At 41.4% G+C, this 23,200-nt stretch overlaps 2 protein-coding genes across 5 annotated transcripts in view; both read left to right on the forward strand.

The window, feature by feature from the left end:
• The window catches only part of psmg1 (proteasome (prosome, macropain) assembly chaperone 1), a 228,226-nt gene extending 224,861 nt beyond the window's left edge, over positions 1-3,365 (forward strand). Inside the window, exon 8 of the mRNA XM_080435605.1 lies at positions 3,355-3,365. The gene's annotated coding sequence lies outside the window, so the exon portion shown is untranslated. The remainder of the gene's footprint in view (positions 1-3,354) is intronic.
• ttc3 (tetratricopeptide repeat domain 3) overlaps positions 1-23,200 on the forward strand; it is a 58,125-nt gene that overhangs the window by 15,878 nt on the left and 19,047 nt on the right. For 3 of the 4 annotated variants that reach the window (XM_080435596.1, XM_080435599.1, XM_080435597.1), the window contains exons 10-30: positions 2,531-2,593; positions 2,790-2,844; positions 5,070-5,244; positions 5,976-6,200; positions 7,316-7,346; positions 8,308-8,374; positions 9,327-9,360; positions 10,985-11,039; positions 11,650-12,109; positions 13,286-13,432; positions 14,734-14,814; positions 16,006-16,115; positions 16,375-16,501; positions 16,724-16,846; positions 16,944-17,045; positions 17,525-17,617; positions 18,032-18,096; positions 18,384-18,526; positions 19,517-19,855; positions 21,885-22,139; positions 22,368-22,414. In XM_080435596.1, coding sequence (XP_080291722.1) covers positions 2,531-2,593; positions 2,790-2,844; positions 5,070-5,244; positions 5,976-6,200; positions 7,316-7,346; positions 8,308-8,374; positions 9,327-9,360; positions 10,985-11,039; positions 11,650-12,109; positions 13,286-13,432; positions 14,734-14,814; positions 16,006-16,115; positions 16,375-16,501; positions 16,724-16,846; positions 16,944-17,045; positions 17,525-17,617; positions 18,032-18,096; positions 18,384-18,526; positions 19,517-19,855; positions 21,885-22,139; positions 22,368-22,414 — 2,797 coding nt within the window. The remainder of the gene's footprint in view (positions 1-2,530; positions 2,594-2,789; positions 2,845-5,069; positions 5,245-5,975; positions 6,201-7,315; positions 7,347-8,307; positions 8,375-9,326; positions 9,361-10,984; positions 11,040-11,649; positions 12,110-13,285; positions 13,433-14,733; positions 14,815-16,005; positions 16,116-16,374; positions 16,502-16,723; positions 16,847-16,943; positions 17,046-17,524; positions 17,618-18,031; positions 18,097-18,383; positions 18,527-19,516; positions 19,856-21,884; positions 22,140-22,367; positions 22,415-23,200) is intronic. The other variant, XM_080435598.1, reaches the window with a different exon arrangement.

Genomic DNA, 23,200 nt, shown 5'->3' on the forward strand with positions numbered 1-23,200 from the left:
TCAGGCCTCAATGGGTTAACATTCTGTTTTCCCAACAAACTCAACACGGAAGCACAGTTACTGTGTGCTTCTCCATTTACACTGTCAGTGAGGAGGGCAGGGCTCTGTTGAAGATGAGATCTGATTCTCAATGTGATATCTGTCTGACCACATGACCACAAAAACCAACAAATTATCTACATATTGACACGTATTACCCGAGATGAGATATAAAGCTGCTATGCTCACGCACCTTCATATCTCATCTCATGTACTATGTGTAAATGTGCAGATAATCTGTTTTCTTTGATCTCTTTCCCCCTTGCCCCGCCCCCTTGTTCTTCTTCTTCCCTTATTTTCTTCTATGGAAGTAACATAATAATCAGGGGTGCACATAACTTTTTTTGGTCTAGTTCTCAGAGGAGCACCTGGAGATGTTACTTGGTGCGCACCAAATAAATGGTAAATAAAAGGTCCGGTGCCCCCCGGCGCACCTTTGTCAAAGGGGCGCCGGGGAGAAAAAAGGACGCTTCACAGGCGCGTTTCGACGTTGTAGCGCCCTGCTTCTAAATTACGCAGTTTTTCGCTTTTTTTTGGGGTTGGTGTGCTGCGCTGCTTTTATCTGCCAGATTGGGACGTTCACGGCATATTTTGCACCATCATGGTGCGTTCATCATCGGTGACGAGTGCCTGTAACACAGCCAGCAGCGTGCTGCGTGCGAGTCGTGCGACTGACTGCGTCTGCGTGTCAGGATTCGAGGCCACACTCACACAAATCACGTGCAGCATGCGTCCCCTCCGCCTAATGGCTGTGTATGGGGCCGACGCGTGCTTTAGCGTGATTGTGGCTTCAGGAAGTACATTCCTGTGCCAGCTGTTGGTACGCGAGAGCGCTTCCCTTCGCCTGATGTGCCGCGCAGCATGCATTTTGACGACGCATTCGCACCTGCGCAGCAGTTATGTGCACCCCTGATAATAATAATACGATAGAACGTGCACGAAAACAAATTTCACCCACTTTCTTTTCCCTCTGTAAAACCTGTGATGTGACAATATAGCTGATTCTGAACCCTAGTGTCCCTATTCCTATTCCGGGTCGAACATTTAGCCATCTTACAAATCCCACACTACGGCTGTGTGTCCAGTGGCGTACCCACTGTAGAGGCAGGGCAGGGCGGTCGGTCGCCTGCCCTACTAAGATCTCGCCTCCCCTAGAAAACCCAAATAACCCAAAAAAGGTGTCATTGTGTGCTTAATGTCCTCAAAGTCACGCATTCCAACAAGCTTTGAACTGAGCAAATTGGACCTTCCCTTCCAGAGATAATGACCAAAACATCTTGAAAACTGACACTTTCGCCGGTTTTCGATTGAGTTCAAATTTCTTTTTTTGGGGGGTAATAGAGGCCACTGAGTGTGTCTATGTCAAGCCCCCAGAACCCCAGAGGTTGCATTGAAGCGCAGTGGACATGCTGGCCATTCATAGGTACTACAGTTTAAAACGGCCTGGGGCCACTGTGTCACTCGGGGGTTTCCGGTGCTTTCTCTATTATTTTTAACTCTATGGTCTACGTAGGTGGTGCGCCCCCCCCCCCCTAGCAGTGTCTGTTCTCCACGGGCCTGTAATGACATGCCCAAAATAGGGGACGCCTGTTAGAAAATGGTTAAAAATCTGGAGGAACCGGAATCTTCTGCCTCCTGGCAAGCAGTGGTGGAAAAAGTACTCAACATGTTTCACTCGAGTAAAATTATCAATTCTGCAATATAGAAATACTCCGTTACAAGTAAAAGTCCGGAATTCAAAATGTACTTGAGTAACAGTACAAAAGTATTGGCATCAAAATGTACTTAAAAGTACTCATTATGCAGAATGTCCCATTTCAAGTTTTCAAATGTATACAAATCTTTTGAAAATAGCAGATCTACAAGCTCGCGACGCATTGTGAGCTTGTAGATGGGCTATTTTCAAATGTCCTAAATGTTTATAGGGCTGAAGTGGTTAATGTATGTTTTGTCATAATAATCTACAAAGCAAATAGTAACTAAAGTTTTCAAATAATTGTAATGGAGTAAAAGTACAATATTTGCCTCTGAAATCTAAAGGAGTGCATGTACTGAAAATTGGAAATACTCCATTAAAGTAAAGAATACCTCAAAATTGTACTTAAGTACAAGTACTTGAGTAAATGTACTGAGTCACTTTACGCCACTGCCGTCAGTCTGTTTAATTGCCGATAGGGAGGACAACTCCCCCGCTCTCATTAGGCTTACGAAAACTATTTTCACAATCCAAAGTTTCGCCCTCTGGGGGGTCACGACCTCTCCTGTTCCTGTTGGAGAGGAATTCAGAGTATGGCTCCGCCCCCTTTTCGTTCCTCTCCGTCTGGGTGCTCCTGTGGTTTGTTCCTGCCAGCAACATCACTGCATGTGTGAGGCAGTGGTGCAGACAGATGTGCTGTCTGGAGCAGTGGTGCGTTCCACCGCTTTACGCCGTATTCGGCGTATACACACTCGGTCTAACCATCTGGATCTGTTTCTTGTGTTCTTTCCTTAGCCCTGAAAACCACATTATTTATGGGAACAGGGCCCTGTGCTATATCCGCTGTGAGAAATATTTGTAAGTACCACTTTTAATTCGCATGATATATTTCATTTGATCGATTGACTTTACGTGCTCAGTACAGCGGTCAAAGGACAATGCCCTCAACTTTCAACTTGTGTCTTTGTGTTTAGAGATGACTAGATTATCTTCTCCATGTAAATTCCAAGGCAAAAATTATTTTAATTAAGACATTTTTTTTTTTACTTTACAGAAAAGCTGTTGGTGATGGAAAACGGGCGACTTTGATAATGCCGCTGTGGGCAAAGGTATTTATTTCTTGTAACAAGCGTAATGCAGTCTTATTCTAACCAGTGGTGAGAAAAGTGCTGACATTTTTTACTTTAGTAAAAGTGTCAATACCACAATGTGGAAGTACTCTGTTACAAGTAAAAGGCCTGTGTTCAAAATGTTGAGTAAAAGTACAAAAGTATTGGCATCAAAATATACTTAAAGTACCAAAAGTAGAAGTACTAAAATGTTTGAAAATAGCCGATCTACAAGCTCACAACGCGACGCGTTGTGAGCTTGTAGATCGGCTATTTTCAAATAGCCCATGTATAAAATAGGGCTAAAGTGGTCAATGTGTGTTTTATAATATAATAATTCATATCTGCAAAGTAACTAGTGACTAAAGTTTTCAAATAATTGTAGTGGAGTAAAAGTATAATATTTTCCTCTGAAGTAACGTCCAAACGGTTGCTTTTCAGGAAATGGATAGAAAAACCTGCCGTTCCTAACGGATCCAGTGTAGTTGTTATTTAGTCACAAGCTCTTGTCAATACTTTCCATTGGTTCAATATTTATAAAAACCCCAAAACATGCTTAACCAGTGTCAACCTGGCGGCCCTCTTTTGGCCGTGTCATTATTGGTGAACGTTTTAAAAAAAAAATCTCAACAATGTCAAAACAACAGCAGATCAAGACAAGCACGTAGATCGTCTATCTTGGCTACTTTTGCCGGACACTGTCATACGGAATGATTTAAATATGGAGGTTTCTGCCTGTCAGCAGTGGTGTTCAATAACAGACCTTGCTTTGCTGGTTTTGTAGTTTAACTGGTGGTGTCAGTTGACCATCGACCACAGTTAGCTCACCTGGATCAACCCAAAACAGCAAGCAACATTTATACCGTGGAAACTTCCCCTATCTTTTTTTTGTATGTTACAAAATGTGATAATAGCCTATCTACAAGCTCATAGCTGCTCACATACCAGGGTTAAAGTGTAGTCGGCTAATGCAAATGAATAATGGGTGTGTCAGTGTGCTTTGACAATACTGTTGACTATGCTTGCATGTTGACACACCCATAGCTCTGGGCACACCTCAACCTAAACCTAACACAACCCGTTATTCTTTTTTTTTAGCTGCTTGCTGTGTTGCTCACTAGCTTTTTTTAATCAGCTGTAGTTTTTTTTGTGACGAGTCATTTTATGTTTGGTTTGCGCGCTCGGCTCGGGTGTCGCGCTCTGAAAATAGCAGATCTACAAGCTCGCAGATCAGTGAGCCGGTAGATCGCCTATTTTCAGCACGCAACCAAGTGTTAAATCAGCCATTGCGACACCATCAAGGCACCGACAAAATACATTTTAGTCGACAAAATGAACTGCAGATTTAATTGACTATAATCTTATGATATTTAGTTGACTAAAACTAGACTAAAACATTTCGGATGATTAAAACTAAATGGAATTTTATTCAAAAAACTAAATTTGCTGTCGAAATCAACACTGGTGAGAAAATAACCCACTGCAAGTTAGCTATGGTCTGTCAGGTGTAAAACTCGTATGTCCAAAACTGTTAGATGTCAAATTCAAAAGTAGCAGATCGACGAGCTCAAAACGCCTTGCTTTGCGCCACATCTTGTGCTTGTAGATCTGCTACCTTTGATGCTTTTGTGTGACGCTGTAGTACGATCAAGTAGTGCGTTCATTTAAAAACAAGTTGGAATATGGAGATAGGAGGTCTCTGCCCGACAGCCAGTGGTGGAAAAATACCAATACTGCACTATAAAAATACTCTGTTACGAGTAAAAGTCCAGAATTCAAAATTTAAAAGTACAAAAGTATTGGCATCAAAATGTAATTAAAGTACCAAAAGTAAAAGTACTAAATATTTGAAAATAGCAGATCTACAAGCTCACAACGCGTCGCATCGCGACGCGTTGTGAGCTTGTAGATCTGCTATTTTCAAATAGCCTATGTATAAAATAGGGCAAAAGTGATTAATGTGTCTTATAATGTAATAATTTATATCTGAAAAGTAACTAGTAACTAAAGTTTTCAAATAATTGTAGTGGAGTAAAAGTACAATATTTGCCTCCGAGATGTAGTTGAGTAGAAGTAAAAGTATTGGAAATTGGAAATACTCAATTAAAGTACAAATACCTCAAAATTGTACTCAAGTACCGTACTTAAGTAAATGTACTTAGTTACTTTCCACCACTGCCGACAGCCACGCTGTGATTGATGAGGTTGGTGTTGTGTTTTGACAGGGTCACTACCGCTACTCGGAGGCCTTGTTCTCCCTGGGCGAGATTAAACGAGCCATCGAAGCCAACAGCAACGCCCAGCTCCTGTGCAAAGACGACCGCGAGGGCATCAAGGACCTGGGGGAACAGCAGCTCAAGTTCCTCAGTGAGCTGGACGTAGACATCAAAGATATTAAAGGTATTCTTTTAAGGCCGTGTGACCATCGGTAATATCAATGAATCCACGTGGAAAAGTTCTAAAATATATTTTTTGAAATTGTCAACTAATGTCTGATTATCCACTTGGCCTTATGTTATACTTTTGTCATACAGTAGTGTTAAAATAGCTATTTAAAAGAAAATCCATTATTTTGGTTTTATTAGCCCTTGTAAGCCCGAGAACGCATCTGTGTCATTTTGAGATTTCTTTGGCTAGTCAAAAATAGCAGATATACAAGCTCACAGCGCGGCACCGAGTGCCGTGCTATGAGCTTGTAGATCTGCCAAATACCTGTGGTCCTTGACATGAGAGATTTGAGAACCACCGATTTATAGCAACATAATATTTTTTTCAAAAAGCTGTTAGGATTTAGAAGACATTTGTAGAATCCCCCCAGAAGCAAAGATTTAGTTAAAAATGTTTGCTTTAAAAATCTATATATTCAAAGATTTGCACAAATGTTCACGATTTTTCAAAAATAGCAGATCTACAAGCTCGTAGCGTGGCACTCGGTGCAGCGCTGCGAGCTTGTAGATCTGCTATTTTTGAATAGACCAAAGAAATCAAAAAATGACACAGATGCGTTCCCGGCTTTAATGGGTTCAAATAGATGATCTTTTATTTGATACAATCGATCAAACGAATGAGTTTGAATAACCGTTGCACCAGTAATCATTTCCTCTTGTTTTACATGTCGTTTGTGCATCTAGCAGTAGAGGGTAGCACGACTCCAACAAACGGGATGGGATCCTTGGACAACACGGACCCGTGTGTGATGGCGCCGGTCCCAACGGAGCCGAAAAAACATTCTAAACCGCTGGACCCGGTCCATAACGGACAAGTGGACAAGTGGACCCGGCCCGAAACGGACCCGCGCATAATAGGACCCGTCCGAACGGAGCCGAGAAAACAGTCTAAATTAAACGGACCCGCGGGTAAGTAAACCCCCGGCCCGGAACGGGACCGAGGAGGATAATTCACATGTATTAGATCCGACCGGCTCTCAGACCCATACTGGACCCGGAACTACCCTCTAATCCTTTGGTTCTCAACCTTTTCAGGCCCTGACCCCCCCAAAATAATCATATTTGAACTATAGGGACCCGCCTATAACAAGCACTTGAAATTGTAGGAGTTGCAAAGCATTGTGAGCTTGTAGATCACAATGTTTGCCTCTTTCTTATATTATTTGGCCAGTGTTTGACCAGTTTTTAGGCGCATAGTTTGTTGATTACTTCTGGTGCAGTAGAATGGTCCTTTTATTTTACCCCCTTTTTTTTATCACGTGGGGGACCCACCTGGGGGTCCCGACCCACAGGTTGAGAACCACTGCTCTAATCTGCAGTGGCTAATGTTTGTAGGTTTTCACTAGTGCTGTCAAACGATTATACATTTTAATCGCATGTTTTGTCATAGTTAATCGTGCGATTAATCGCAAATAAGTCGTCCGTTTTTTATCTTTTCACAATGTACCTTAGAGGTATATTTTTCTAGTCATGCTCTGCTAAATGTACTTAGTAATATGAGTAATGTAGTGTCCACCTTTATGCTTACAGTATAAAGGTTCTCTAAAATATCATTTTCTTTACATTAACACTAAATGATGGACCTCATACAAGATTCTACAAAATAAAACAAACATAACATGTAGCCTCCCTGTTTACATTCCAATCTACTAGTAGCATTTAGCTCCCTATGGAAAGTAGCTGAAGACATAAATGAGTTGTGGGGTAACCACAGTAATGGTTCTGTAACATCTACAATGACCATGGAAATCCACAACACATAACAGTAAAACATAAGGAACATGCTCACAGACATGGAGAGCTGTGCCCTAAACTACGGATAGGGGAAATGGCAAAAACAAATAAATATGCCATTAATTGCGATAAAAATAATGAATCGTGACTAACATAACAGTGAGTCAATTGCAATTAATCGAGTTAACTTTGACAGCCCTAGTTTTCACTAAGTGGTAAATCAGTCATCAATACGTTGCACTTGTAAATGGCAAGACCTGAACTGACTTTTTTTTTCTTCATATTTGTAGTGTTTGGTAAGAAGCTGAAGGAATTGAAAAAGTAAGTACTACTATAACATCATCCTTTTACAATCATTAAAGTTCTCAGTCGCTCATTTTTTATTTCAGTCATTTGGATTCCATAGAAGCTAGCATTTCTTCTATGAATGCATGATGCCACACACTGAAAATAGCAGATCTACAAGCTCACGACACGTCACAGCGTCGTCGTGTTGTGAGCTTGTATATCGGCTATCTTCAGTTATTGGTTCAGTTATTTGAGTATTTGAAGAGGTCAAACTAGCAATAGAATACATGTTCAGAAGCATATTCCATCTAAATGAATGGTCCCAGACATTTCATAAAAGGTTAAAGCCTCAGTCTGTGATCTCTTCAACCGGTTGGCTGTATGTACAACAGCAGTAACATAGGATTAACCCATTCAATCCGGGAACGCATCTGTGTCATTTTTTTTTATATTTCTTTGGCTATTCAAAAATAGCAGATATACAAGCTTGTAGATCTGCTATTTTTGAATAGCTAAAGTATAGAATAACGGTTAAAGTGGTTAAAATCTAAAACGACGGATGCTTTTCCTGGTCTTAATGGGTTCAGAATGATAACACCTACTCATCATCGGGGCGGCAGTGGCTCAGGGGTAGAGTGGCCGGGTAGAGTGAACTTGAAACCGCAAGGTTCCCAGTTCGATCCCGGGCTGGGGCGCTCCCCCAGAGTTAGTGTCGAAGTGTCCTTGAGCAAGACGCTGAACCCCTAATTGCTCCCGATGAGCAGGTTGGTGCCTTTCATGGTTTCCTCTGCCATCGGTGTATGAATGGGTTAATGGCACAATCAATGTAAAGCGCTTTGGATAAAAGCGCTATATAAATGCACCATTTACCATCATCATTACATTTAGCAGTCATGAGATTTTATTTTCCATGCGATTTACAAACTATGATGAAAAAAAGGTCCCAGGATTCCGTGCGTATGTGTGTGACGCGTTTTCTTTGACTTTGTTGCAGAGCGGACCCAGAGCTGGAATTAATGGTGACACACAAACCACCGTCTGATGACAACCCTGGAGGCCAGGTTAGTCCACGTCTCCTGTACATTAACCCAGTGGTTTTCATGCCAGGGACCCCATCTGAAAATGTTTTGTGCCAGGGACCCCCAGAAGCAAAGATTTGAGTTAATGTTCTCTTTGAAAATTTTAATGTATTCAAAGATTTGCACACATTTTCAAGATTTTTTAAAAATAGCAGATCTACAAGCTCATAGCGCGGCACTCTGCTGCGCGAGAAAGGACGCTCTGCTTCCAAATCCCGCAGTTTTTCGCATTTCTTTTTCCCCTTTCACGCCGTTTGGTGAACCCCCCAAGGTTGATGCCCTGTGCTGCGCTGCTTTTATCCGCCAGATTGGGACGTTCACGGCATATTTTGCACCATCACGGTGCGTTCATCATCGGTGACGAGTGCCTCTAGTCTAACACAGCCGCTTCTGGCTGTGTTAGTCGCAGTATCAGGATGCGAGGCAACACTCACACAATCACGTGCAGCATGCGTCCCCTCCCCCTGCGCCTAATGGCTGTACTTGGGGCCGACGCGTGCTTTAGCGTGATTGTGGCTTCAGGAAGTAAATTCCTAGCCTCGCTCTCCAGGCTTTTATTTTTGCTAAAAAATAAAAGCTTGGAAATTCCTGTCCCAGCTGTTGGTACGCAAAAGGGCCTCGCGTCGTCTGATGTGCCACGCATTATTTATTTTGGGTGCGCATGCGCACCTACGCACCAGTTATGTGCACCCCTGGCTATGTTAACTAATTTAGCTGGGGACCCCCTGGTAGCCCCCCAAGGACCACTGGTGGTCCCCGGACCACTGGTTGAAAACCACTGCATTCAATCCGGGAACGCAACTCTTGTCTTTTTTTTTTTCTTTAGCTATTCAAAAATAGCAGATATACAAGCTCATAGCGCGGCACAGAGTGCCGATTTAAAAAAAATAGCCGTTCTGACAACCATGATGTTTGTCCCTCTATCGTCTCTTAGAGTTTTACCGTGGGATTGGTGATGAAGAACCCAGGTACGTTGAAGGGACTCATGAGGGTCCATTTGGTTTCATTCGTATACGCAGACCTGTAAAGGCTTCATCTGGACCCCCTGCTGGTCCCCAGTAGGGCTGTCACACAATTACACATTTAAAGGGATATTTCACTTTCAAAAAAACTTTTTGTCATTTTATCATCTACTCAGGCTTTTGTGAGCCCCCCAGACAGTTTTTAAGTTGCTCGATTCAGTATTTAGATGTTTGATATTAATTTTATCAGACACGCCCCCTTCCTGTACAAACCCATTGTAACTTCAAACTCTATTTTAACCATGTTACATTCATCAAAAACACCCGTCCTTGGTTCTGGTGACTCACCCTGCCCCCCTAATACGCGAGGGGGCTGTGCTTTTTCAATTACTTTTTTCATTCAATTTTTGTATTTTGTTTTAGGAAAATTAAATGCAATAAAAAAATAAAATAAAATAATTGAAAAGAATTATCGGAAAACCACGGCCCCCTCACGCATTAGGAGGGCAGGGTGAGTCACCAGAACCAAGGACGGGTGTTTTCGATGAATCTAACATGGTTAAAATGTAGTTTGAAGTTACAATGGGTTTGTATAGGAAGGGGGCGTGTCTGATAAAATGAATATCAAATATCTAAATACTGAATCAAGCAACTTAAAAACTGTCTGGGGGGTTCACAAAGGCCTGAGTAGATGATACAATGACCAAAAGTTTTTTTGAAAGTGAAATATCCCTTAAGTTGATGATTAATTGTCACACAAATAATTGTGATTATCAATTTAATTGTGTTCATGGCATTGAACATGAACATGAATACAGATTGTATTTCTGTTTGCCTTTTTAGGCTTCGTCATCAAACATTGCACAGGGCAGATATTATGACAAATAACTTCAAGTATACACAGACATTACTGACATTTAATAATTGTAACGAATGTAAGCTTGTAGATATTGTAAGCTTGTAGATCAGCTTGTAGATTGTAGATCAGCTATTTCTGCTATTTTTTGGGAAAAATGTTTGAAGATGTATGAACATTTTTCAACATGGAAACGATTTATGCGACTATCTCAAATAATTGCGATAAGACAGTTATGTATTATTAGACGATAATGTAATAATTGTAACAGGCTTAGTCCCAGACCCCAACGTTGAGAACCAGTGGTGTGAGGGGAATCTAGTTGTATAAAAATATCCCGTAATATTTTTTATACAGCTAGATTCTGCCATGTCCTGGAAAAGACGCGCTGTGATTGGCCAGTAGTCTTGAAACGCTTTCTGTGGACACAGCCCCTGATGTCACTTCCTTCACAGGTGTTGCCAATGACGGGCTGCTAATTAAGGCTCAGTTCAGTGCAGCAGAGCCCTTCCAGGCAGCAGCACCCTGACTGCGTTTGACTTGAATGGAATAAGGCCTTAATTTAGTATCATTGGTAACACCTTTTTGAAGGAAGTAACATTACTCAACTATTTGTCAATAATGGCTGCATGTGGAAAAAGGTGTACTGAACTCTACTGCCTGTGAACCAGCAAGGGTTTGGAGTGCGACCCTTCAGTGTTGAGTAGTCTAGTGTTGTGTGTCACTGCAGAGACATGGACTTAAAGTCACTGTTCTTCTCCTATTTCTTTAAAGATTACAAACCAGACAAGAACTCTAGACGCAACAAGGACTATAGGTCAATCAACAGGTTTGTAATTTGTGGCATTGTATTTATTGACGTTAAAATGTGTTGTAAGATAAAAGCAACACAAGCTTAACAGTTAATTGTAAAGGCGAAGACCTTTCAGTTCACTTTGTGCTTTGCACTTGACCATTTTCTGTGGTGGATATTTACTCAAGTACTGTAATTTTGAAGTATTTCCAAATTTCTATTATTTTACTTCTACATCTCAGAGACAAATATTGTACTTTTACTCCATTACAATTATTTGAAAACTATAGTTAATAGTTACTTAGTAGATTTTGATTATTATTACAAAACCACTTATATACAGTAAATATACTTTGTCAATTGAAAATAGCCGATCTACAAGCTCACAACGCGTCGCTTTGCGACGCGTTGTGAGCTTGTAGGTCTGCTATTTTCAAAAGATGTGTATACATTTTACGCATTTGAAAACTTGATGACTACTTTTGGTACTTTAAGTACATTTTGATACCAATACTTTTGTGCTTTTACTCAAGTAGATTTTTTTATACCTTCTTTTACTTGTAACAGAGTATTTTTTACATTGCAGTATTGATGCAATTTGTTCCCACCTCTGACTAATTATCTTTGTACGCTTACTGTATTGCAGCGGTGGTTCTACTACAACTTTTACAGGTGCTACAACTTATACGAACGCAGAAGGCAGGACTTACACGAAGATCGATCTGAAGCAACTAACTGAGGCGACTAACAAGAGCAGCGCTCAGAAGGTTATCAAGAGGCCGGAATGTCCTGAGCACCCGACTCTGTTCACTCCGGAGAGGATCCCAACTCTGTTCACTCCAGAGAGGATCCCAACTCTGTTCACTCCAGAGAGGATCCGGAGCAGCCCCAAGGTGGAGGCTCCGGATCCGGTTCGTTCAGCTCCGGAGCAGAAGGCTCCGGAGCTGAAGGTTCCGGAGCAGAAGGCTCCGGAGCAGAAGGTTTCGGAGCAGAAGGCTCCAGAGCAGAAGGCGGAAGCGGCGGACAAGAAGAGCCACGCGGAGGAGTCCCCCGTCGCCGCCAAGAAGAAAGAAAGAAGGAACAAAAGCAGTCACTCCAAAGACACGGTAAGGTCTTTGGAGTTCTGCAGCACAATGGCATTCTCGTCAGATAAAACGCATGTCGACATTCGTGTCAAAGTTTGAGAAGCACTGATATTATAGCAACGCAAGTCTTTCAGAAAACTTTAGAAGACATTTGTAGAATCTCGGGTCTTAATGGGTTAAAAAACATTTAAAATTGTGAAAGTAGCCGATCTACAACAAGCTCACAACGCCTCACATGTTGTGAGCTTGTAGATCGGCTATTTTCCTCGCTTTTGTGCGACACTATTGTATGATTAAGTAGGGCATTAATTTGCAACAAAACCAAATGGACCCCTAGGGGTTGGTGTCCACAGAGGACGCCTTTTGAGCTGAGGAGTGCTTTGAATATCCATGTCCATAGCGCTCGCACACAGCGCTATATCCCCACTGCTCCTCCAACCTATCAACCATTGGGGCGCTCACTGCTCAAAACGTCCTGTCCTCTGCGTTCTTTGCACAAATGGCTTAAAAGCAATGCCAAAATCATAGGCCCTCAGGCGGCAACTGTAAACATCCCCTGGTAAGATGACGGGCGGTCACATCGTTGATGATGTCATTGAAAACTCGCCTTTTTAACCCTTTAAGACCTGAAGCCGATTCTACAAATGTCTTCTAAATCCAGTTTCCTGAAAAACGTATGTTTCTATATCGGTGGTTCTCAAACCTTTTCATGTCAAGGACCCCCAACATGATATGTATTTGGCCGCGGACCCCCATCTCAAAGATTTGAGTTAAAAATGTTTGTTTTAAAATAATATATATTCAAAGATTTTCACACATTTTTAAGAATCAGTGGTTCTCACACTTTTTTCGTGTCAAGGACCCCCCACATTTATTTATACATCTTTGTTGATATTTTTCAAAAATGTACCAGCTCGCTGTGAGCATGTATATCTGCTATTTTTGAGAACCACTGTTTTAAACCAATGTTCTAAATCGTTTTTTTCCCCCCTGAGTTTTCTGAAAAACATATGATTATAGATATAGAGCTAAACATCTAAAATGACACGGCTGCTTTCCCCGGTTTGAATGGGTTGTACTAAAGTATTGTGTCAACTGCCGTCATCCGGACATGCATTGTAATGTGCCTCTTTCCCCACCAGGTGGTAGAGAACGCCAAACCAGACATGCATTGTAATGTGCCTCTTTCCCCACCAGGTGGTAGAGAACACCAAACCAGACATGCGTGAAGCCCTCAGGTCAGCAGTGCAGGACGCCCACACCGCCCTCACCAACCTGTGCAGCCGCAACGCTGAGCAAGCATTCTCCGTGGCCTTGGCTTTGGTGGAAGCCAACACACCCAAGGTACAGTACAGCCAAGCATCACACACACACACACACACACACACACACACACACACACACACACACACACACACATACATTTGAAATATTTATTTATGTCCACATAATAAGAAGTACAGGGTGTACAAAGGACATAAACACTGCCAGTGCAGTCAGATGAAGGGAAAACAGTTAGTTACAAAGCGCATGTAAAGCAGAGCAACGTTACATACAAACCAAAAGATGGCATACTTGTCAAACACAGCGGACAACAATCATGGGTAAAGGAAGCAACGCCTCCTCCAAATTGAGTGGCTTCCTATAATAGCTGATATTGAGCAGTACCTTGCTAATTGTTTAGCCCTCCTTTTGGAGAGGCCGGCCATTTGCAGGCCCCTTACAACCAACTTGTGCACGTGCCCTAGGCTACCAAAGATAAAAACCAAAAGTTTACATCTGTAGCCTAGCTGAGAGATGGTCTGCTCTAGCTGATGATATTTTAGCACTTTGGTTAGGAAGGCTTCCTCTAAGCTGTAATCAAAAGGACAGCCGACCTCGAGAATGAACGCCTCCCTATGGTTTTCATTAACAACAATGACATCAGGGGTATTAGCTGAAATGTTAGAGAACACAGAATCATCGTTACACAGGTTAAACATGCTCGGCTTCACAGTAGAATGCTTATGCAGCATGATGGAGGACCTGAAAATAGAAGTGATATCTTTAGATATCAAATCCACTATTCTGTCATGCCTACTTATGTAGAGTCCCCTGTATACATGGCACCCATTTAAGATGTGGGACATGGTTTCAGCTATTTGTTCATGACCATGATGTATACAGTGAGGAGCATGGTTGCCTGGAAACCAGATGGAGAGGTTAAGTTTAGATGGTAAAACCTGCAACCTCGCTTTCAGAGTAAAGATAATAATGCATTCGTCTAAAGCAATTTTTTTTAGCACAGAGTGCGAGACAGAATGGTCCGCAGCGGGGAGACATGCAGTCTTCCCTTGCAACCTCAGTTCAGTCCAATGCTGCCGCTGCCTTTGCTGTTGTGCCCATAAGAGGCGACCTCGGGCATTAGTCAGTGGGAGTTGGTGTTCTGTTCCACACACAGTCATAGATGCTCTGACAGAGATACTGGGGTCAGATATAAAGTCCTCCGAGACAGCCATCGCCTCTGAGTTAGGCACACAGTTAGGCACGCACACACACACACACACAGGCGAAAGGATTCTTGAAATATTTTAGTGAAACACAACCGCCAATTTGGTTAGTGTTTGGATGAGCCGCTGAATGTATTGTTATTGTTGTCTTTGCAGGAACTTGGAATGTCTACTCTTGATATAGTTCTGCTGCTCTATGGCCGTGCGTCAGCTCTGACAGAAATTGGCCAAGTTCAGGTAAATGACCGATCAGTTTGGGTGCAATTATGTTCATTTATTAAATGATTGAATTTAGCCAAAGAAAAATATCACTGCATAAAGTTCATAAAGAGCACGGTTCTATTTCGGCCCGTCAAAATAGAACCCGACAGCCAAAACAATTAAAGGGGAAATCCACCCATTTTCAATATTTAACTATGTCATTAATATAGCATAAAGGAGTTGTGTGGAAATAAGAAAAAATTAAAAAAACAATTAACATTGCAAAAAAAATTAACATTGCAAAAAAATTAACATTGCAAATTACACCATGATGAGTCATCACAGTGTAATTTGCAATGTTAATTTTTTTGCAATGTTAATTTTTTTTGCAATGTTAATTTTTTTTTTAATTTTTTCTTATTTCCACACAACTCCTTTATGCTATATTAATGACATAGTTAAATATTGAAAATGGGTGGATTTCCCCTTTAAGGCCTTGCCCAGTTCAAACTTGTATTGCAAATGTGTAAAGTTTGACCATTCTAAATTCTCTTTTGAGAAACAAAAACAAATTAATGTGAACTAGTGTTTTCAACCCCTGCACTAGTGTCCTTGAGGGGGTTCCAGGGGGTGTTGAGGGTCCTTGAGGGGGTTCCAGGGGGTCCCCAGCCAAATTAATAGTTAGGAACCAAATTGACCCTTATGTCTGTAACTCTGAGAGTGTACAAATGGAACCAAATGGACCCTAACGGGTCCATTTGGTTCCATTGTGTACACTCTCAGAGTTAAATTAACACTGATGATGGTGATACAGTGTAGATTGGGACCCCCAATAAACCTAAATGGTTGAGTCCCTGGCATGTTTTTTCAAATAGGGGTCCGTGGGCTAATATGTGTCAATTTGGGGGTCCTTGACGCGAAAAAGGTTGAAAACCACTGAACTAGTGTCATTGATGCGAGCGTCGTTGACACTTTCTGTGTGTCAGGGCCTTGACATTTGTCGGCCTGAATTGTTCCAATAGTCCTGTCCCTGAATGCATTCAGTTGTCATTACTGTTACTGTCCATTATACATGGTAAGACTCCCAGTTCTAACCCTGCCCTGAGATGTAGTGACTCAAAACAAGACAGAAACTAATCCTGTAGCATAACGGTGCATCTTAATGAATGTAAAACTATTCTTGGTCTAGCCAAACTAAACGCGTTTATAATACATTTGTGTCCATAGGAACTCGCTGAAGCACAAAGACAATATGGGAAGATCAAGTCGTATGAGGAGAGAACATTCCAGTGCTTTGTCTACTATGGTATTGGGAAAGTGTATCTCAAAGAGAACAGGTATTTATGTAATAAACCTCGCAAATACATTCTGTACAAACGCACAGGCTATAGAATATATGCATGTACATTTTTTTCCACTGTATTCCTTACTTACTTACTATTTAGTATGTCTAACTCTGTATACTTGCTTTTGTGTATATCTTGGTATCATCATGCACATATTTTACAATAGGGTGAATGAAATATGGAGAAGATACAATGTTTTTGCCGACATTAGACATTGATCTATGGTACAATTGTTATTCCTTCCTCCCAGGTATCCAGAGGCCCACAGTCAGTTTTCAGACTCTCTTCAGATGGTTAAGAATCAAATAACACCTGGTAAACTCACCTGGCCTATGACTAAAGAGGTTGTCAAAGAAACGAACCTCGATTATTTCAAGGTATATCATCCTTTTGTATTGTCATTTTCATCCATTGCACATCTATAAACATACTTAGATTTTGTCTTGGGATTTAAATGACACTTATGTAGTTTAGTTTTGCGACTTGAACCTTTCACAAGATTACATTGAATTACATATTTTGTCACATTTTTCGAAGTCATGAGAACAGAAAAAACATTGACTTATGTCGTCTCGAATCTGTGTGTTTTCTTCCTTTAGGAACTTCTGGCTAGAGCCATGGAGTTGTGCAAGTTTCCACCAAACCCCGATGCCATTTGTTGTCATGAGACGTGCCTCGGTCATTTGAAAGTTGAAATCTACTTCACTGATCCAGATTTTAAGGTAAAGCAGCGTTCACATAAAACAAGGTGATCCATGTAGAGAAGGAGGTTGCCCTGCTGTGGTTTCATGCTGTTTCAATGTCTTTTCTTTCACACAGGGTTTCATTAGAATAGGTTGTTGCCAGAACTGTATTGTGGAGTATCACATGAACTGTTGGAAAACGCTCAAAGCAGCAGCATTTTCAGACAGAAATGACAAGGTATTTGCATCATATCATAAACGAACAACACTGTATTATGCCATTATAACATTATATAATTGCAGAAATGCAAGGTATCTGTATAACATGACATAACAAGATGTCAAGGTATATATGTGCATTGTAACATACCATAGCAGAATGACGAGGCATTATAACATAACTAGCCTGGCATTGCCAGACTGATCACGTGGGATCACTCGCACGTTCCTCCACGATGGAACGTGCGAGTGATCGCACGTGATCAGTCTGGCAATGCCAGGCTATAACGTAACAGCATTTCTTAAGGGACACACATGATTTGATGATCATTGTGGGTCATTGAACTACCTGAAGAAGCATCCATTTAGCATGCATTACATTAATGCTAGGGTTAATGTAGTTAAAGCACTTTTACACACACTTTGAATGGATTGTTAAAGCACTTTGTATTTAGCTGCATTTACAAATCCACATTATTTGTTGTCGTTGTCTTCCAGGATTTCTTACAGGAGCCGTGCTTTACTCCTGACTGTGAGGGTAGAATCAGTAGTATCCACATCTATGGTTCAACAGGCCTTATTAAATGTAAGGTAAGTCGGCTTGTAATCATCAGGGACGTCACCATTCCTGGGCTACGTTTCAGTAAGATCATGATTCTTCCATATGTAGCGGAATCTGGGCTTCATTGTGCAACATTATACATTTTTTAATACATATTTTCTTTCAAAAACGCTAGCCATAATATAAAACGCTTAAATCAATAATTGTTTATAATATATAATGATGCCTTATAATATGAATAATTATTAATTAATACAATTAAAAAAGATATATTCTGGGCATAAAAATTCATACAAATCGCAGCAAAAATAATGGCGATCTAAGATCTTATGCTGAATCGAATAAAGGATGCACACACACACACACACACACACTTTATTTTATTTGGTATTTTGAATACTATGATATTATGCTCATCACAATAATGCCCTTTTTCCTTTCAGTTTGAGACGGTCATCTCTAAACCTGACGGTCCAAAGAAGTTGAAAGTAAATCAGACATGTTCTAGGTGAGCAGTTTTGCGTTGTACTGAATCACACAAATGCTCCAGCCTTCCATTTTCAGACGTTTGACTGAAAATGGAAGGTTTGCAAGGTATTGCAGGAAAGATCATCTTTTTATTTACAGTCCCAAATAATATGGTTATGTCACACTGTGACTAGATTAGTTCTGACCTTAGGACTGACACAGACTGGAAGCGTTCACGTTTTAGGAAAAGCAAAGACTTGAGGAAACTGTTAGGTGTGTGGATGCAATGACCTGATTCCATTCTCTGTGTTTGTTGGTCGTTTCCAGTCTCAAGAAGTTAAAATCAAAGGAAGAACGCAAGCTCAAACGTAAACAGCATCGACAGGCGTCTGATGAAGATGACCAGAGTGAGAAGTCTGAAAACGATCACATTCCACTGGAGAACGCAGTGGGCCAGTCGCTGGAGAAAGGTACTCCTCTATGAAACGCCGTTTCTTCACCACATATAAAGCCCTTGTGTCTCTATTGTGGGCGTGTCATAACAGGCGGACATTCAGTGAAAAAGATGGCTAAACATTCTGCAAAAATGGCAGATCTAAAAACTCACAGTGCGGGATGTGTTGTGAGCTTGTAGATCGGCTACTTTTGGGGCAAGAAATTGGGTTTGAAGGGGTAAAAAAGCATGGGCCAACTACAGACCCCTAGGGCAGTGGTTCCCGAACTTGGGGTCGGGACCCCAAGGGGGGGTCCCCAAATTATAAGATAAGCTTAATGTGCAACATTGTTTTCAACAGCAGTAAACAAACCAACATACAGTATACGTGTATACAGGGTATCTGCAATTTAATAGACTGCCCCAACCCTCCTGATTTCGTGTATAGAGGGGCGGGTGTATAGAGCCGGCGAGAGATTGCGCCTTATCCTAATTGGTTCACCGATCTGTCCGTCAACCCCCGCCCCGTTAACACAACATTACGAGCGACGCCCACTGCACTCTGGTTGGTTGGGAAATGAAACACTTCCTCATACCGAGTACACCGACTCGCTGGGCCAGGCTTTTATTTTTTAGCAAAACTAAACAATAAAAGCCTGGAGATCGAGGCTAGCAATTTAATGACTTAAGACCTTTTTAAAACCAAATTGGCCAAATTGTCAAATATTAGTAAGAAAGAGGCAAATATTGTGAAAATAGCCGATCTACAAGCTCGCCTTGTAGTTGGTCTATTTTTACAATATTTATCTGTGGAAGCGAGCCAAACTAAATGTAAATGCCTACAATGCCAAGTGCTTGTCAGGTTGGGGGGTCCCCAGTTCAAATATGTTTTTTTTTTGGGGGGGGTCGTGGCCTAAAACGTTTAGGAACCACTGCCCTAGGGGGGACACCCAGTCAATGAAGTATATGGGGTTTCAGTGTGTTTCAAATGTTTGTTTTTTAACCGCTGCGTCCGTGTCATTCCCAGCCTCATCTCAGACATGGCTGCTGTACAGGGACCGCGTCCTGCTTCAGATCAGCGAGCGGCTGCAGTCGTTCAAGCAGGAGAAGTGCCAGCGCGACCGCGTCACGGACCTGTGGAGCAGCCTGAAGCCCTGGGTGGAGCTGGACCAGTCCAAGGGCAACGCGCTGGCGGTCAGCCTCCTCGGCGGCTCGCACCAGGAGCCCCAGACGCTGGACCAAGTGGCCGAGCTCCTCCTGGAGAGGAAGAACCGGGTGTGGGCGCGCGTGTTTGTCCACTTCCTCTGTAGCTGTGTGGAAATCAGTCCAAAACTGCACGACTGGGCGAGTCAGCTTGACAGTGCAGGTTGGTGTTGTTCTAATGAAGTGTTGCAAACAGTGGCCATGAAATACTGTGGGTGTATTAACAAGGGAAAATCTCCCCCAAAAATAACTATATTGAATATAACATTGCAGGTATTTAAATGTTAAATTCAGTGTCACCCTACGTTTTTCCCACAGAAATGCAAACTTACAGATTTTTATCTCAAAAAGGGTCACCTATGTGATTTGGTGGGGGAAAAAAACGATTAAACCTACAATCTGCGACTTATTTGAATGAATAATAATAAAGGCCAATAATAATTAAGGCCAATAGGCTGAAACGCATTCGTTGGTGTTTGCTGCTGCTGTATATTGAATGCTTAAAGACTTACAGTATACTTGAGAGTTGGGTCGTGTTTTGATGTCAGTATTGGTTGGAACCTGCCCCCGACAAAGTTAAGAATATAGTTCCTTTGTTGTTGAGCGTGCCGAACCGTGAAGTGAAAGATGTAGAAGAGATCATTTAATGGAAGGGACATTGGGTCACTTTATACCAAACCATTTTCTTTCCTTTTTTTTTTTACAACACTCCCAATTTAAATATTAAATGAAGTTGAATTAATTAAAACTTGAAGATTTCACACAAGATCTGATTTGGTTGTCAATTTTAACTTCAACGTATTCTTAATTTAATCTCAAACTATCCTACCGTGTTCCTTCATCAGTGTGAAACCTTTAAAACACGAATAGCTGCGCTCTCCCTTGTTTTGGAACAAAACCTAGTGATCACAATGTGACAAAAGGGTGTTCTGTTCTCCCCAACTGCTGCAAATCTATGGCCAGACAGACACAGAATTGATTGCATGTGAATACCTGGAGCTCTGCGGGTGAGAAGGTGAGACATTGTGTGTGTGCAGTAGGGCTGGTGAATTATTCCTCCAATATGGGGAAAATAAGTATATTCGAATATGAAAATTAATATTCGAATATATTTTTTATGTTTGACAGGGACAATACAAAAAACAATGTATCAAGTTATAAAAACAATATATATGTTTTATTGGATCCGAGCACTCCATACATTGTTCTTTGTATTATTTCTGTTTTTTTAAACATTTTAAAATATTTCTTTACAATAATTATATTCGAATATATGCCAATTTTTAAGACCAATATTCGAATATCATTTCTGAGGAAAGTTGACAGCCCTAGTGTGCAGGGAACGGCTCACCGGGGGGTGGGATCCATGGTTTGCTGCGTCGTTAACACGGAGGTCTCTAACGGCAGCAGATCCGTCCATGTCACCCAAACTGAAGTCCATCATAATCTCTCCTCTATTGCCATGGCATCTGCTACTGTACATTTCCAATGCAGTGTTGCCAGATTCTGTGAGAAACAAGCAAACCAGGTCTAGGAAAACCAGCCCAAAAGAAGCGACGGGAAGCGATATGGGCCACATGAGCACTTTTAACATATACATCAGATATTTTGAAAATAGCAGATCTACAAGCTCACAACGCGTCGCATCGCGACGCGTTGTGAGCTTGTAGATCGGCTATTTTCAAATACAATCTTGCGGGGAAATTATAATAAGCAGATCTGGCAAACCTACAGCGTCACACAAGCTCGCGTTTTGAGCTTGTACACTCTGCTGCTTTTGCTATTCTTGAATTTGAATCCTGAAAAGTCAACAGTTTGGATTTTTTTTAGTCTGTCCATTAACAGGGCAGCTCCAAAAAGTCATGGACATATATGGCTCCATCAAACACAAAGGATTTCAAAGAGAGCAAATGTCTGGCCACTGAACTAAGTGTTGAACCATCCACATGCGTAGTGTTTCAGTTCTATTTGAAACCTTGACTCCAGCCAATGTCTGGATTTGTTGCTGAACCACTTATGCCTTATTTTACGCTTAGTCATACAGTGGCGTCGCACTCTGAAAATAGCTGATCTACAAGCGTATAACGCATCGTGTTGTGCACTTGGTAGATCAGCTATTCTCGCTATTTTTACAAAGATGATATGATAAATTGTAATCGCTTTTTTTCCCCCCCCCTTCCTCGATTCCGCAGGCCTGGACGCTGCCAAGGAATTTCTCGAGCGCTACTCTGTTGTCCTGGAGGATCTGGACAAGACTGTTCTGTTCACCTTTGTGCCAATGAACGCTGTTTTGCGAAGAAACGCAAAGGTTGTTAGTGACAGTACTGTAGCGGGACTAACGGGACTAACCGAACAGGACCAGCGGCTTTTAATCTGGACTCTGGAGGAGCACAGGCATGAGTTTGTCCACTTGCACACTATTCTGGATGAATATTTTGAAATGATGGGTAAGCTCTTTGAAAAGTCTACTTGCACAGTGCACACTATTCTGGATGAGTATTTAGAAAATGATGGGTAAGCTCTTTGAAAAGTCTACTTGCACAGTGCACACTATTCTGGATGAGTATTTAGAACATGATGGGTAAGCGCTCTTTGAAACGGACGGAAGGTAAGTTTTCATTTCTGTGGCTCCAAGCTTTGTCTTTTTTAACGTGTTTGTCTGTCGCTTCTTTCAGATGGCCATTGTTTAGTCATAAAGAAGACTGAGAATGAAAATGAACATGTAAGTGCTTACGCGTACTCAGGCATGCAGACTTGTTGCGTTTCGGTGAAAATATGTCCGTTTTGATCAAGTCGTTTGTGTGATTTGTGCAGATCCTAGCAGAAATAGTTGGGCCGTGCGCTCCAATATTTTTCGCCCCTGCCCTCCTGTTTACATGCCAGGTTTAAAGTTTGCCTGTCCGTTGAATAGAAATGATTCAGGGTTCATAAGGGGGCTGTACTAGTACCAAACAAATGTATATTGCGTTCCCTCGGTCAACATTAGTCACAATGTGAACGCGTAACATGACATACTGTAGCACTTGAACAACATGGGCTCTAATAACGCCACAGCGTCCATGTTTATCTGGGACTTCATGGCGTCAGTTCTGTGACGTCAGTGATTTCTCATATTTGGGAAAGGTTTGAGCCCTATTCGACCGCCATTGACTTCCGTTCTATTTCCATAAATCTAAACAAAAAATCGATCCCACCAGCTTCATTTCTTTCTGTAATTTTCCCTTAACTCATTGAGTGCCATTAACGTGTTTCACATGTTTTACCGCTATGGTGCAACGTGCCATTAACGTGTTTCATGTGTTCTTGATTTAAAAAAAAAAAAATATATTAAAAAAAAGAAATTGAACCCAAGGATATCATTATCTGAAGATTTGCAGCTCCATCCACTCCTTGTTTAACTTATAACTGAAAAAGGCTGTATCTCGCTTCCTAAGCACTTTTTTATTTACTTTGAAAAAATAAAAATCATAATGGCCAGAAATAGATGATAATAATTTGGGCACTCAAT

This window comes from Gymnoscopelus braueri (assembly GCF_963280865.1).
Source record: "Gymnoscopelus braueri genome assembly, chromosome: 8".
Taxonomy (NCBI): domain Eukaryota; kingdom Metazoa; phylum Chordata; class Actinopteri; order Myctophiformes; family Myctophidae; genus Gymnoscopelus; species Gymnoscopelus braueri.